We start from the raw sequence: 14,340 nt of genomic DNA on the forward strand, positions 1-14,340 counted from the left end.
TGCATTTCCCCTCAAACAATGTCAAGGGCAAGAAGCCGCCTCCGCTGATCCAGGTTGAATGGAGCTGTTGGCTCGCGGCTGGCTAGATAGCACAAGCATATGCTTCCACAAAAAAAAAACCTGTCTAAATCCACACCTCATCAAAATACTAACTTTTCCCTTCGCTTCTTTCTCTGTCTCACATTCTTTTTGTTTTTTTTTCGGAAGGGAAGGAGGGGGTTTGTTCAGCGCCTACCCGCTAGTGGCACCTGTGGACGTAAAGTGACGTGGTGCTTAATATTTCATGGCCGTGCACAGCAGTGCGCGTAATCCAAAGTGAATTCCCTCAGAGCGTTTGCATTTACATGAGACCCAGTCACTCTGCATTCCATCACATTCCAGCTTTACCATGGCACCCTCTTTCTTTTCTCAAACACACACACACACACACACACACACACACACACACACAGGATGGCGTTAAGAGAGATTGCACCTTTCTTTAGGGCTCCTGCCATTGAACAAATGTGAAACAAAGTTCTGAGGTTGCTTAATGGCCAAATAGTCTGTGCTCTCAAAAATAAAAAGAGGGAGAGATATACTACTGTTATTGTTGAAAATATTCATACTTTTAAATATGATTAAAATATGACTTTGAATTTAGTCATGTCATTGATTATATATTGGCAGGTAGATTCAGCAGTGATGGACAGTAACGAAGTAAATGTAATCTGTTACTCTATTTAAATAGTTTTTATGTATCTGTACTTAACTGAATTATTTCCATTTGGGGAGACTTTTACTTCACTACATTTCAAAGTCATATATCGTACTTTTTACTCAACTACATTTAGCAAAATCACTTTGATAACAGAGTGCAGAACTGCATGTGCTAAGAATGACTCAGACACATTCAGTCTATTAAATCGCACAAAGGTGTGTGGCGTAGCCCAACCAGCTGCCACACAAATTTCCTGAACAGAAACTCCCTCAAGTAGGGCCCATGATGTCGCCATCCCCCTAGTAGAGTGGGCCCCTAGACCCTCAGGTGCCGGAGAACCTCTGCATTCATATGCTAGAGATATAGCCTCAACAATCCAGTGGGACAGCCGTTGTCATGACAATCCTTGTGAGGAGCAGCCCAAGACACAGACAGCTGGTCATTCTTCCTGAAGCTTGCTGTTCTCTTGACATATGTATAGAGAGGCCGCACCGGGCACACAATGAAGGAGGGTGAAAAGCCGAAAGCTCTGCAATGGGACATCTATAAGAAGAATCCATTACTTTAGGTACAAAGTAAACAGGATGGACTGACAGACATACTTGGCTGTCACCAGAACCACAAGCAGGGCTGTCCTAAGAGAGAAATTTCAACCCTATCCCATCCAAATCTTTATTGTTATAAAGTGTGCCAGTAGATAAGGCTTTGGCACTCTGACTAGTGTGTCAACTTGCGAGGTAAACAGAGGTTGAAAGCTTCGTCCTCTTATTTCTTGAGTGCTGGTTTCTCTCATTTTCTTAGAGAGCTGGACCAAACAGACGCTTTGTCAGTGAGGGCTCACCTGACACAGCTAAGCCCATCGTGCGGCCGCAGCCCTGAACCGCGCCTTGTGAAGAGCGCAGAATAAGGTAATTTACCACACAAATCTCGTCCCAGAGTGCCGGTTGAGCACTCCTGTGTCGAGTTGTCACCCTATCGCCTCCAAAATCTTTGCTTGGTACGCAGACAGTCAAGTCACAGCATTCAGCGAGCACACTGACTGCGGCGCATATTTGTACATCCTCTGATGGATAGACTCCATCAATCTTTCCATTTTTCTTGGCAGCGAAATTTGAAAGGAGGTGGAAATAAAGCGCAGATTCAGATGGAGGTGGTAGGCCCCCCGAAGACTCTACCGCTGGGGGTCCAGCCAACCCCAGCTCTCCCATCCCCTGAATCTCTAGCTTAGAGCACTTTTTCCACGGGAAGCTTACTTTTAAAGGGGCTAGACATCTTCATGCAAGCTGGTACGGCGGGCAGGAGTTGTCTCTTGTTGAGCAGGTGGCAGCCCTTTCCAGTCATAGAGATTCCTTTCAGCTCCTTCCGCGTCCTGGGCCACGGGCCAAGCTAGGCCTAGCTTAGCCACGGCTTGCTTGTATACCTCATGCAAGTTACCATCCGCCTGCGTGGTCGTTTTACCCTCGCTGTGGGGTCTCGACTGTTTTGCTGTTGAGGGACCACTGTCATCCTTATCCTCATCCTCCATATCCAGGTCGAGTAGGTCAAAGTTAGCATCGCTCTCTGCGCTCTCTGGGTCGAGCGCACGCTTTGTTTTGAACTTGTTTTGATTGGCGTTTGGTGGTGTCCATGTTCTAGCATAAAAATACAGTTCAGCGTCAGTTCAGCAGCTGAAGTTAAGAATTTCCAGAGGAAAAAATGATGGAAGAAACTCCTGACTTGAACTTGCCACAACACCCATGGCCTTATTTGTGTAATTTTTTTTGGAGTAGTTGAAAAGAAGGTTTTAGGCTCTTGATAATTGTAATAGATATCAATCAGTGTTTGACCCATTAATATCATTCTATTAATAGATTGTTGTAAAAAAAAGAGTAACACTTTTCATTAAGCAAACGTCTTGTGACAAAAATTATAACAGGAACATAATTGCCATAATAAATCATAGTACTTTGGATACTTAAGTACATTTGAAGGCAAATAATTTTGTACTTTTACTCAAGTGAAAGGGAGCACTTCGTCCACCACTGCAATTCAGTACATTTTCTTTTAATCCTCTTTGATTTAAATCGATTTTTGAAACTCAAATTCTATGTGGAGGAATTAGCAGGAGGAAAAGAATATAAGAGAATTTACTCTTTACGTTGCTTCATAAATGACTTTTCGAACACACTGTAATAGAAACGTGTTAAAATTGTGCGATCCTGAGATTAACCCTGTAGTAATATTTAGCAGTTAATTGCTGACAATCATTGATTACACTGTGTGCATGTATGTTTGTGTTTCCCCTGCAAACACCTGCAACCAGCATCATCTTCAGCACAGCACAGCTTATTTACACACAAATCCTCAAATTTTTGTGTTCAGCTGTGCTACTCTGAAGCAATTAAAAAAAAAAATTTCCTTACACACACACACACACACACACACACACACACACACACACACACACTTAAAAAAAAACTTTTATTTTCCAAATCTAGGTCATCAGTGACGAACGTTAAACTTTGTGTTAGTCAGCTCAGACGCACGGCCATCAGAACCTACCTTGTGTGTTTTTGTCTTTCTGGTGCTTGACTAAAAGGGGCCAGAAGTAGTGAGGCCTGATGGGTAATCCTTCTTCCTTCATTTTCTTCATCACCTCTATGGCCAAAGCTGTACAGACAGAGAAGTTATTGGCACTGATTTTAGAATTTCTGACACCGAGCATGAGGCCAGGCCTGCACAAGAAAAAGCGTAATGCAAGCCTGAAAAAGCACAGCCATAATTGCACACGTGCACACAGGTAGTCCCTGACTTATGATGGAGATGCGTTCTGATGACCTCAGCTTAAACTTGAAAATATCGTATAAGTCATGGCCTAGCATACCCAGGAGTCTTATAAAATGATGATTTGTATGAGGTAGTATATGGTCATTTAATTTAACAAATAACAGTACGTCATTTCGCAAAACAGGAATTTTACAGTACCGTAATGTATAAACTTTACAGTATATATGTATGTGGCAGCATGTACGGAGAGTGGAGCCAGATGAAACAAACGCTCCTTTTTAAAGTCTGGCAATGGCGATTAAAAAAAAAGACACAGGAACAAGAACTACTTAGGCTTTAAAACCCCCCCCCCAAAAAAAAGAAATATGTGCTCTAACACAGACAACTGAACTCTGCCAGGATATATGCGTCTCCCACCTTGTGAGATGCCTTATTCTTACCAGTGGTTGACGGTGTCCCAACGCACTGTACCACATATATATGCTGCTACATACAAAAATTTTAACATTTGAGCAATTTTATTGCATCGCTATTGCCACTTTAAGATTAAAAAGTCGGAAAGTCTATGTCTAGTATATGACTTGCCTATACACAAATACTAGTATAACACACATAAATGTACGGACACACACCTGTGTTCTTGGACTCCAGAGCGCAATACAGTGTAAACTGCTGTGGTGAAGAGTGAAGGTTGGATTCCTTTAGTTGTGTGCAGAAATAGACCAACTTTTCAGGTGACTGTAACAAAATTACACAAAAGATTTTACCGATACAGACAGACGCAAGGAAAAATTCTATAGAACATTTTCTAATGAGTTTTTTTTTTATAATACGAATGTGTGCTTTTGACTTCTCTATCTGCAATTATCATATTCTGCATATTATAATACTTCACATTAGTAGGAGCCCATTTGGTCCATAGAAAAGCGCAGTCATGCTGATATTCATTATAACCACATGCCTAAATGTGAGAACTTTTTACAAATAAGTTATATAAAGCAGAAATAAATGAGGACTCCTTATTTTGTTTCCCTAGCAAAAAATAAACCAAAGAAACCATTCATGTCAAAATAATAGCCCCTCTCTTACAAAAAGCCAGAAGGCTTATATTATGTCTGTATTCCTTAAAACCCGAATAGCTGTACTAGAAATTGGATTGTTTTAAGATTGTAAAGTCGTGTAGTTTGTTTAAGTTCACTACATTTCAAAGCCAAATATCTTACTCAACTACATTTTGCTAAATCAGTCTTACCTTTTTATTTATGAGTGGATCAAAATGTATTAATAGTGTAGGGGGTAAAGTTTGAAAAAAAAACCCAGAAAGAATGCCATGAGAAAAGCGCCCCACAAGTGAGGGAGTGTATTTTTGATACTTAAGTGCATTCGAAAGCAAATACTTTTGTACTTTCTCAACTGAAATTTTAAAATTGGACCACTTTCACACATGTATCTCTGCTCCTATGGTTTGTGTACTTCGCTCACCACTAAATCTAATACAGTTTGGTATCATGCAGCATATACTTTTTGCCTTGAAATAAAGATCTGTACTTGCAGTTTTCTGGTCTCGGCTGACATTATGTTATAGCATCTAGCTACATTATCTAGCTACATTACCATTAAAGGTGATTCTAAGAAAACTGACAGTATTTTCGTATATTAAACCAAATCTTAAATCTTTTTAACAGAAAGTGAAATATGAGGGTGATCATTTCTTCCACAGGCAAGGAAATGCAAGCGCTCTTGCGATACCAACTGATCGAACAAATTAGAGAACCCTAACATATTGCATGCGTGTTAAACGTGCATAAAGTGGCAGATGTGAACACTTTAAACTTGAAGCCATCAACTGTACAATAGTGTATATTTGCAGGACCTGACCTTGTTCATGTTCACGCAGTGACGGAGGAAGAAGTTGCCCATGTTTAGAGTTTCCCGTCCTGCAACTCTGACTGCAATCCGGGAAAGCTTTTTAGCACAGTAAATGCAGTGTCCTCAAAGCCCTGGGTGGTCAGACTCAAACACAGGTTCATCGCATCTGTGCACAGAAACACCCCCCAACACACCCACACAAAAATATGCATTTAGAAACAGTGCAACAAGACGGAAAAATATCAGTGCACATTAGACATGCACAAGATGATCAAGATGATCAGTGTTACAGGGCAACATAGATGTACCTGGCACGTAGCCCCTCTCATGCCGCATGCACTCCACTATTTCAGGCACATATTGCTGATGGCCAGCTTTGGCGAGACTGAACACCACCTGCATCAGGTCTCTGTCCATCAGACTGACGTCTTTGCTCTGCACTGTGTTCAGAGTCTGTGCAAGAGCCGGAGGAAATACAATTAATCAAGACATTTGAACACAATCAATTATCACACAACCAATCAAATTGACCAGTATGAAGAGATGCAATAAACGACTTTAGATATACACAGAAACACAGTGGGTGTGCCGAACAGAAAAGGAGGCAAGGCTGTGTGTTTAATATTATGTACTCAATAGGGTATGGGTTTAACGGTACACGTATTTGTACCGAAAACTTTCGGTACACTGCTTAACGTTCGGTGCACATGCGTACCAAATTACGTGCAGAACATAGCTAAAAGTCCCCTCAGGAATGTATTTGTTTAGTCTCCGCCTCACACTGTTGTCTAGTGTCACTGTTTAATTTATTATTATTATTAAACTTAAAAACATACACAAGAATGCCAGGAGCATAAAAAAGAAACTAGAATTAGCACAGTTACTGTGGCTACTCACTCCGTACCGGAAATAAGATTGTGCGAAATCGCTGACATATTTAACGACAGTCTAGTGATATGAATTCTTTAGCGTTCTATCTCCAGCTTCAAGAATTTATCCTAAAATGGAGAAAATTCTGACAATGCCGCATATCGAGGGAGGGAATGAATGAAAGATGGAAAGAATGAAGACATTTGTTCAAGTATGCTGAAATAAGAACAGTTAAGGAGATCATATCTTTAGAAAATTACATTTTAAATATAATTAAAAAAAAAACAATTACACACACTTATATACACATCTTTATAACCTAAATGGGGTCTAACAAATGTAAGCTATTTAATTGAATTTCTTCATTTATTTCTTTTTTTTTATATAAATTTAATTCATGACAATTTAATTAATTATAAAAAAAGTGTTTTGCATTAATAAGATTTATTCCATATTCTTTTTATAAAATATTAAATGTTTTACATATTTAAACAGGCATTTTTTTATTGTTTTAAAAATGTAAACTGTTGATGTTCACAAATTTTAATTGTGTAACTGCGACAATCAATTTTATGTTTTGCATTTCTTCCGCATAGTTGTACCAAAGTTGATTCGAACCATCACGTAAAAACCGAGGTATAGGAGGAGCCTGATTCGACTAACAATCTCATAGTCCAATCTTCACATTTAAAAAAAAAAATTGAATAACAAAATTTAATTCATGGTCAACGGATGCTGTTATCGATTAGTTGGGCTGCTCAAGTCACGGGTTGGTGTGATTGCAAGATAACAGCCACCTGCGAAATGGCAACAGGAAAAAGTACAAGTCAACCAGCAGCAGGAAAACGTGTGCGTCCCAAATTCATCCTGGGCATTAGAACACTATATTAAACTGCTGTAAAAAGAGTCTAAAACCTGAAAGTTAAGCAAAGCGGAGCTCATGTGGCCTGGAAGTACCACAGTGAGGCACAAAAAAACATTGTTAAAATAAAGTTATTATATTTTATATAGATTTTTTTAAGCATGGGTGTGAACATGCCATCTGCAAAATACAATAGAAATGTTGATTTACACAAATTGCTGCACCTTGCACACTCAAATGCTGTTTTTGTTTTGATTTTTTTACAGAAAAAAAAAAACCCAGCCCGAGTGAATTTGTTCAAAGGAGAAATCCCCCATGTGCTCCTCAACAAGCAGCTGCTAAAAGCTTTAAAATGTCAAAATTAAAGATGGTTAATCTCACTATGTGGCTTTTGCATTTTTTAAGTACACTTTTATATATAAATACCCTAAATTAGGGTTTTTATAGCTATAATAAGCAAAGCATCTAATACATTTGTATCCAATTAATTATCAAAATAATAGTTGCAGCACTACTCATATAGTATTTGTATTTGATAATAAAGTTATCAAAGTTATAGTATAGTAATTATACTAAGTTATAGTATAGTTATTAATAGAGGTTGAGGCACCGATTATAGATTGTAGATTGCAGGAACGAATGGCAAAAATCCATATCGATAGTTTTTCCGACTTACAGTCCACTGTCATTATGAATGCAGCCTCTAGAGGTGAATCACTGATGCCACATTTTTACATGTGAGCTTTAGGAGGCATTTTCTGTTACTGACTGATCTGGGACCCAATAAAAAAAAAAGGAAAAATTAAGTGGCCCTTACGGAAAAAATATTGCCAAGCTGTGACGTAAAACATTAGTCAGGGACACCCTAAACAAACCTTAAGCCATGACACATTCCACATTTATCCAGGCCTATTTCCTTCAACTTTATTAAGAAGAGAGGCTGTGCACCCTGATATGATTAGTTCATTGTTGAGGTTATTACATGTAGTTGGACAAAATTAATCATCATAATGTGACAGAATTAAAAAGAACACAACAAATTTTGTTTTTTCCAGAAGCCCTGTGCTGCCTGATACAATAATCTCATTTATCTAAATGTTTAATTATTAGAAAGAAAACCCTCTTGATTACAATACTGAATTAGCCAAACAACTCACCTCCTTGATTTTGCCCATGTTCCCCTCTTCAGCATAAGCCACTAGTAAAGCTAGATAAGTGTCCGGGCCTGGCTCAATCCCGGCCCCTCTCATGACGGACAGGATGTTTTCTGCACTCTCCATGTCTCTGTGCAAAAAAGGTAGCAGTGTTTACATTATAGACAGATGGGGATAAAACGTATAGCCGCTGATCACTGAAGGAGACTCACCCGGCTCGGCTGTGACCAGTCACCAGAGAGTTGAACACTGCCTCTGTGATGGGCAAGTCTTTGCTCTTCATGAAGCCCAGAATTTTACTAGAGAGTGAGTGAAAGAACGAGCGAGAGCGAGAGAGGTTATGAGAATTCTCAAAATCTCCTCAGGTCTTCAAACAATATCTTCATGGAGCGCACTATGTGCACAGAAGCACTGTGATGCCAAAACATGTTTGGGCCTTTTAGTTCCACTGAAGCATACAGAGACTTCCTATACAATAGTGTGCTTCGAACTTTGGCGGGGAAAAAACATATGGTTGTGATGGTCAGGTGACTCCATAGTTTTGGCCATAGAATGTATATTGTGCTGCTTTTACTGTTTAATAAAGATTTTTTACAAATTAATAAATAAATAAATAACCCGGTCTCACCTTGCGCCTTCAATATCTCCATTTTGACAATACGCTGCAATCAGTCTCTGATACGTCACCTGGCGAGGAAGGGTCATTTAAACAGTTTAGCCAAAAGCAGAAATGAACAGTTGTAACACTATACAATTAGCAAAAACAACACTACTACTCCTTCGGCTGCTGCTACTACAACCACTACAAAATATAAGGTCATACTAATTGCAATTATTCATAATAAAACCAACGAATGGCACTAAAAAGGTAAACAAAGTGAAAGGCCTGCAATAGTTTCTTTACAATTCAATAAAATACAATTCAACTTAAAAAAAATTTGACCTTACGAGGACGATACAACAAAATTGTAAAAATATTTTGTTCCGCGCAGCAAGCAAAAACGTAGCAGCGTATGCTCCATCCACTTGCAAACCGTTGCTTGTCCATCCGCCCACATACATATATACAGTAGCGTAAATTGCTGTTTTGCTCAACTATTTACTGTAATTTATTAAATTAACAAATGACAGTATATTACCCCATACTGATCACCGTTCTTTAAGACTCCTGGGTGGTCTGTATTAGGATATAGAGCTCCCCAATGCTTCCTAAATTCGAAAAGTATACCCTCCAATCACCTAACATACTTTACACTCAGCCTTGTTCTCCAGTTAGTTATCATTAATCGCTTAAAACGTCACTCACTCTGTTGGGCTGAACATTGGCCACTTCCATTTTGCTGAGAAAATCAGTAGGCGAGAACTTGAACTCATTCTGCAGGTAGACTTTGAGTAGCGCGTTGTAATGGCTTACATCATATGCAGCACCTGAGAGAGAAAGAGACACAGCCGCAAACAACATATTGGATTTACGGAGATTTCACACAATCTTTGGTTCGAACTTCATCTAGAAATCATTTCACATGTTGCGCTGTGCTAAGATATTACATATTGTGATATTATAGCAAGTTATAGTTACGGTCTGTAAAAGGTTAATGCGTTGAAGCGAATCCGGTTGCCTCGAAAAGAGCATTTAAAGATTTACATTTACATTAAACAGCATTTAGCAGACGGCCTTATCCAGAGCGACATGCAATCGTCTTATTTATACAACTGAGCACATGACTTTTAAGAGCCTTTGCTCAAGGGCCCAGCAGAAATTCTTTGGTTGAGCTGGCATATGAACTTTCTGTTCAGAAGTCCAACATCTTAAGCATTGAGTGACCACTTCTGCCAGTGCATTGAGGAAAATTTTGACAATAGTTAAAGCATTACGCGAGTTTCACTATGGCACAGAACTCCGGCCTTGAGCAAAGCATTGCCAGAGGTACCCAAACTTTTACCAATAAAGAGCTAGAAATCAAAATTTATCAAGATCAATGGGTCATGAATTAAATGTTGCATGGAAGCAAATGTTCTCGTTACTATACATTCAAAAAGCTGAAGAATGAATTGGAAAGAATTCATTATAATGACAAATATAATTTTTAAAACAGCAATTTTCTCTTGTCTGCCTCAATTTCTCCATAACTAGCTGCTCATCAAGTGTCAGAAAGCATGATGTACATGTATATATACACGGCATGGCAGGCCAAATCAAACGTCACCACAGGCCAACTTGGGCAACCGGGCCCTAGTTTGGGCATCTCTACAATAAATGGTTTTTAAATTTTGCAGAGAAAAATTCAAACTTTATTAACAAATCTTTTAACGTTCTATTAAAAATCACACAAAGGGTGCTCATTTTCCATAATTTAATTATCGATATTATTATACTCCACCAATATTCCGTTGCACATCATACAACTGAATCCTGGTTGTTATTTTACCAAGAAATCCAAGTTGATAAATCAGGATTGTTGTACAATTTCCATCAATTTCAGCTTCACAGACCAACATACAGCAAGACTTTGTGGGTTACCATGACGGAATATTAGCATTTTTAGAAAAACCTGCTCCATATCAGCTAAGTTTATTAATTAGATAAGTTTAGCTTGTGTTCTGAAAATAAAATGAACTAAACTAATTTAAGCGACTAGCAATGATGGAATTGTAACGAATGAACAACGAGTTTGACCCAAATGAGGACAGGTTCCTCTAAAGGTTTCTTCCGTATGCCATCTCAGGGAGTTTTTCCTTTGCCACAGTTACCACTGACTCGCTCAATAGGGACATCCTTACAATTAAAAGAAACAAACTGATAGGGTATAAACTTGTACGTTCAAACTTCATAACCTTCATCTCTGGAAAGCTGCTTTGGGGAAATGTTAATTGTTAAAAGTGCAATATTGAAGTGAATTAAACTAAACCTATTCGGCCAAAAGAACAAGACGATTTTAAGAGTTCAAATTAATCAAGAATCCTGAGTGATAATCGTACATTTGGTTACTTGCAATCATCCTACATTAAATGCTAGAACATTTTGACCTTAAAATAAAATGATTTTGTTCATTGTTCTGGATTAACAAGTGATTTGTACATGATTCTGACTACCACGCAGTGCACACAGGGTACTTTTCTAAGCTGACAAATGCAGAATCAATAAGAATAAAAAAGGGCAGCCTCTCACCCAACTCCTGCAGCTTCTCCCAGATCCGATGTGCCAGCTCACTGCGCTCTTCAAGTGGCATCTCGGGCAGCAGTGAGCCACAACTCCTCAACAGCAGCAGAGCCTGATTACTGCTGGGGTATCCTACAGAGAGAAATCCGTTTTCCTAATATTAATGTGCTCAGGCTGTTTAAAAAGAAACTCCGTTTGAATCAAACAAATATTGGATCAATTAATCCAACCAGGTAGCATATTATACCTGTACGGCAGATGTCGTGAAAGATGCGTTGAATCAACGTTTTGGTGACGCGACCGGTCCGTCTGACCGAGCTGTCGAGTTTAGCGAGAGCCCAGTCGAACTGCTGGGCCTGTTTTGTGCGTAAAGCGACGCTGGGTTCATCTTTCACCACACCTTTACTCTCTGTGGCAACACTGAAGCAGCGCAGACCTGCAGAGAACCAAGCGGACCTAAAGAAAAAGAAATGACAAGACAGTAACATTTTTTGCTCACTTAGGAAAAACCTGTAACAAGGAACACTGTCACAAAGCAGCTTTATGGATATACATCAATCTCAAATATGCCTTTTAACTCTATCCTTCTGAACTGTTTTTTCTCTATGAACAGATTCTGATAAAATCATCTATAATAAGTAAGTTGTATGTCAATCAGTAAGCTTAGTTTTTTTTTTAAATAATCCTAATTGAAGGGAAGAACTTATTCAGGCATTGGTGTTTGACAGTGGTGTTAAGTATTTGAGTAAATGTACTTCATTACTGTACTTAAGTACAGTAATGAAGTACTTGGCTACTTTCTAGGTTTATAGAGTGCTGAAGATATAAGCAACTTTTATTCTCTTCTCAATTACATTTATGATTCGTTAGATGTTCTTTTTACTCCACTTTATTTTAATTGACGACCGTTACCTATTATATGTTGTGTGGCAGCTTTATCTATTTATCTATTTATATATATATATATATATATATATATATATATATATATATATATATATATATATATTTTTTTTTTTTTTTTAACAGTTTGTATGATCATTGTTTCTGGGATCTCGATCTTGCAGTGTTGAGAACTAGTTCATCTTTGTGCCTACGTGCAAATCAGGTTCTGGAATTAGTGACTTAACTTGTAATAGTCAGTTTAACGGTAAGATATCAATACTTTTACTCAAGTATGATTTTGAGGTACACTTTACACCTCTGGTGTCTGATAACACGGGCCTTAAACGCTGGATCGGGGTCAGATTTGGATTCGACATGTTCCATGTTTCCTGTTGGTGTATTTTTTTATATGTGTAAAGATGCCTAACATAACAGTTTTTTTTAACTGTGTGTATTATAGCCTGCTGCATTCAGAGGCTGATGTTGTGCACATCTGCGGCCTGCAAAGTGTTAGCTCGAGAGCCACAATATCGTCAGGGTAGCGAAAAATAAAAAAAAAGTACACCAAATACTGTTTACGGTCAAACGCATCCTTATATATATATATATATATATATACACTTTTTCCACATATATCTTTATATACTTTTTATTTATCTGCGTTTTGTTTTTTTTTTCTCCTCATTCTATTCCCTCATGCCGGACCGTCGTAAAAAGCATTTTACTGCATGTCGTACTCTGTATGTATGTGTAAAATAATATTTTATTTGAAATACAAATGACGAATAAATGACCTTGACCATTTAACCTAATAAACACTGTGCAACAAACATCTTTGATGTATTCCTGAGACTTGACTGTTACAAATATATATTAGACGTGTATCGGCACACGGATTTTTGTACTGAAACTTTTCAGTACAGGGCTTTCGGTTCGGTACATGAATGCAATTCTTTTTACGTGGAAAAGTGTTATTATCCTATTCAGGAATTTATTAAGTGGTGGACCGTAACTGTGTTTAGTCTCTGCCTTGCACTTTGAGTGCATTTTATTATTATTAAACTTAAACATACACAATACCAGGAGCATTAAAAAAAATAATAAAATAAAATAAGAGTAAGCGCAGTATCACTCTGGCTACTCATTTACACACCATAAACCTAATAAAAGTAATCAGATTCATTAAAATGATCTTTATGCAAATGCTGAATTGAGTGCTGTGAAGTTTTAAGTGAGAAATTTAGAAACATTTTTCGAAACTCTGTCCTGCACAAGATTGAGTAGTAAATCATTGGTATAAGCTCAATAGCTCTGAACTCCTACAAATTACATATACATTTTCCATTATTATTAATAAGTAGTAATATTAGTATATTAGTATTAAACCCTGACTTCAGGATGGTATTTATCCCCACATTGCTCCCAATCTGATTTATAATACAGACTCAAAGCCTTTAGATCATAATGAGATCCTGTTTTTTTTCACAACATCCTATTAAATAAAATTAGATACTGAAAGAGCATGTGCTTTTAATGCACCATGTTCAAATAGAAGATGCCCTACACGGTCTTGTCCCCAAAGCTCAATGACATCTGCGTGCTCTCCTAAACAAGCATGGCTACCCCGGCATGCTAACCTACCTGTTCGAGCACACCGATCTTAAAGCGGTTTGTCTCGGACAAGCCTCGATTCCTTTCACACCAACTGCTCTGCTGTATAGGCGATGGATCGGGTGTCCCTGGTTGTTTATTTTTCCTCGCAGCAAAGGACAAGGCGAGAGTTTAAGCAGCCGAGTGGATCTTAAGAGCGCAGCCATGTTTAACCTGCAATAGAGTGGAAGAAGGACATCCGTACCACGTGACAGGTCATAGGGCACTGGAGGAGCTTATTAGCTGCGAACTGGGGGTGACCTGTTTGTTAGGAATGATTTGGGATGTCGTGATTGTTGGTGAGAATCTTTTAGGTACGGACTAGACAATGATTTAACACGAGTGTTTCGTTGACGGTGGTGTTTATAAAATGTATCAAGTTTGCTACATCTTATATAATTTCTCAATTTGCGAATAACCCCTG

The 14,340-nt window shown here is 38.3% G+C and overlaps 1 protein-coding gene across 1 annotated transcript in view; it reads right to left on the reverse strand.

Moving 5' to 3' along the window:
• Window positions 1-14,113, reverse strand: part of lrpprc (leucine-rich pentatricopeptide repeat containing) — a 53,427-nt gene extending 39,314 nt beyond the window's left edge. The window contains 12 exon segments of the mRNA XM_046874597.1: window positions 3,242-3,349; window positions 4,099-4,204; window positions 5,345-5,416; window positions 5,419-5,501; window positions 5,644-5,788; window positions 8,225-8,351; window positions 8,434-8,520; window positions 8,850-8,908; window positions 9,528-9,649; window positions 11,391-11,513; window positions 11,629-11,837; window positions 13,908-14,113. Coding sequence (XP_046730553.1) covers window positions 3,242-3,349; window positions 4,099-4,204; window positions 5,345-5,416; window positions 5,419-5,501; window positions 5,644-5,788; window positions 8,225-8,351; window positions 8,434-8,520; window positions 8,850-8,908; window positions 9,528-9,649; window positions 11,391-11,513; window positions 11,629-11,837; window positions 13,908-14,083 — 1,417 coding nt within the window. The 5' untranslated portion in view covers window positions 14,084-14,113.
• Between the last annotated feature and the right edge of the window lie 227 nt (window positions 14,114-14,340).

This window comes from Silurus meridionalis, chromosome 2 (genome assembly GCF_014805685.1).
Source record: "Silurus meridionalis isolate SWU-2019-XX chromosome 2, ASM1480568v1, whole genome shotgun sequence".
In the NCBI taxonomy this organism is placed as follows: domain Eukaryota; kingdom Metazoa; phylum Chordata; class Actinopteri; order Siluriformes; family Siluridae; genus Silurus; species Silurus meridionalis.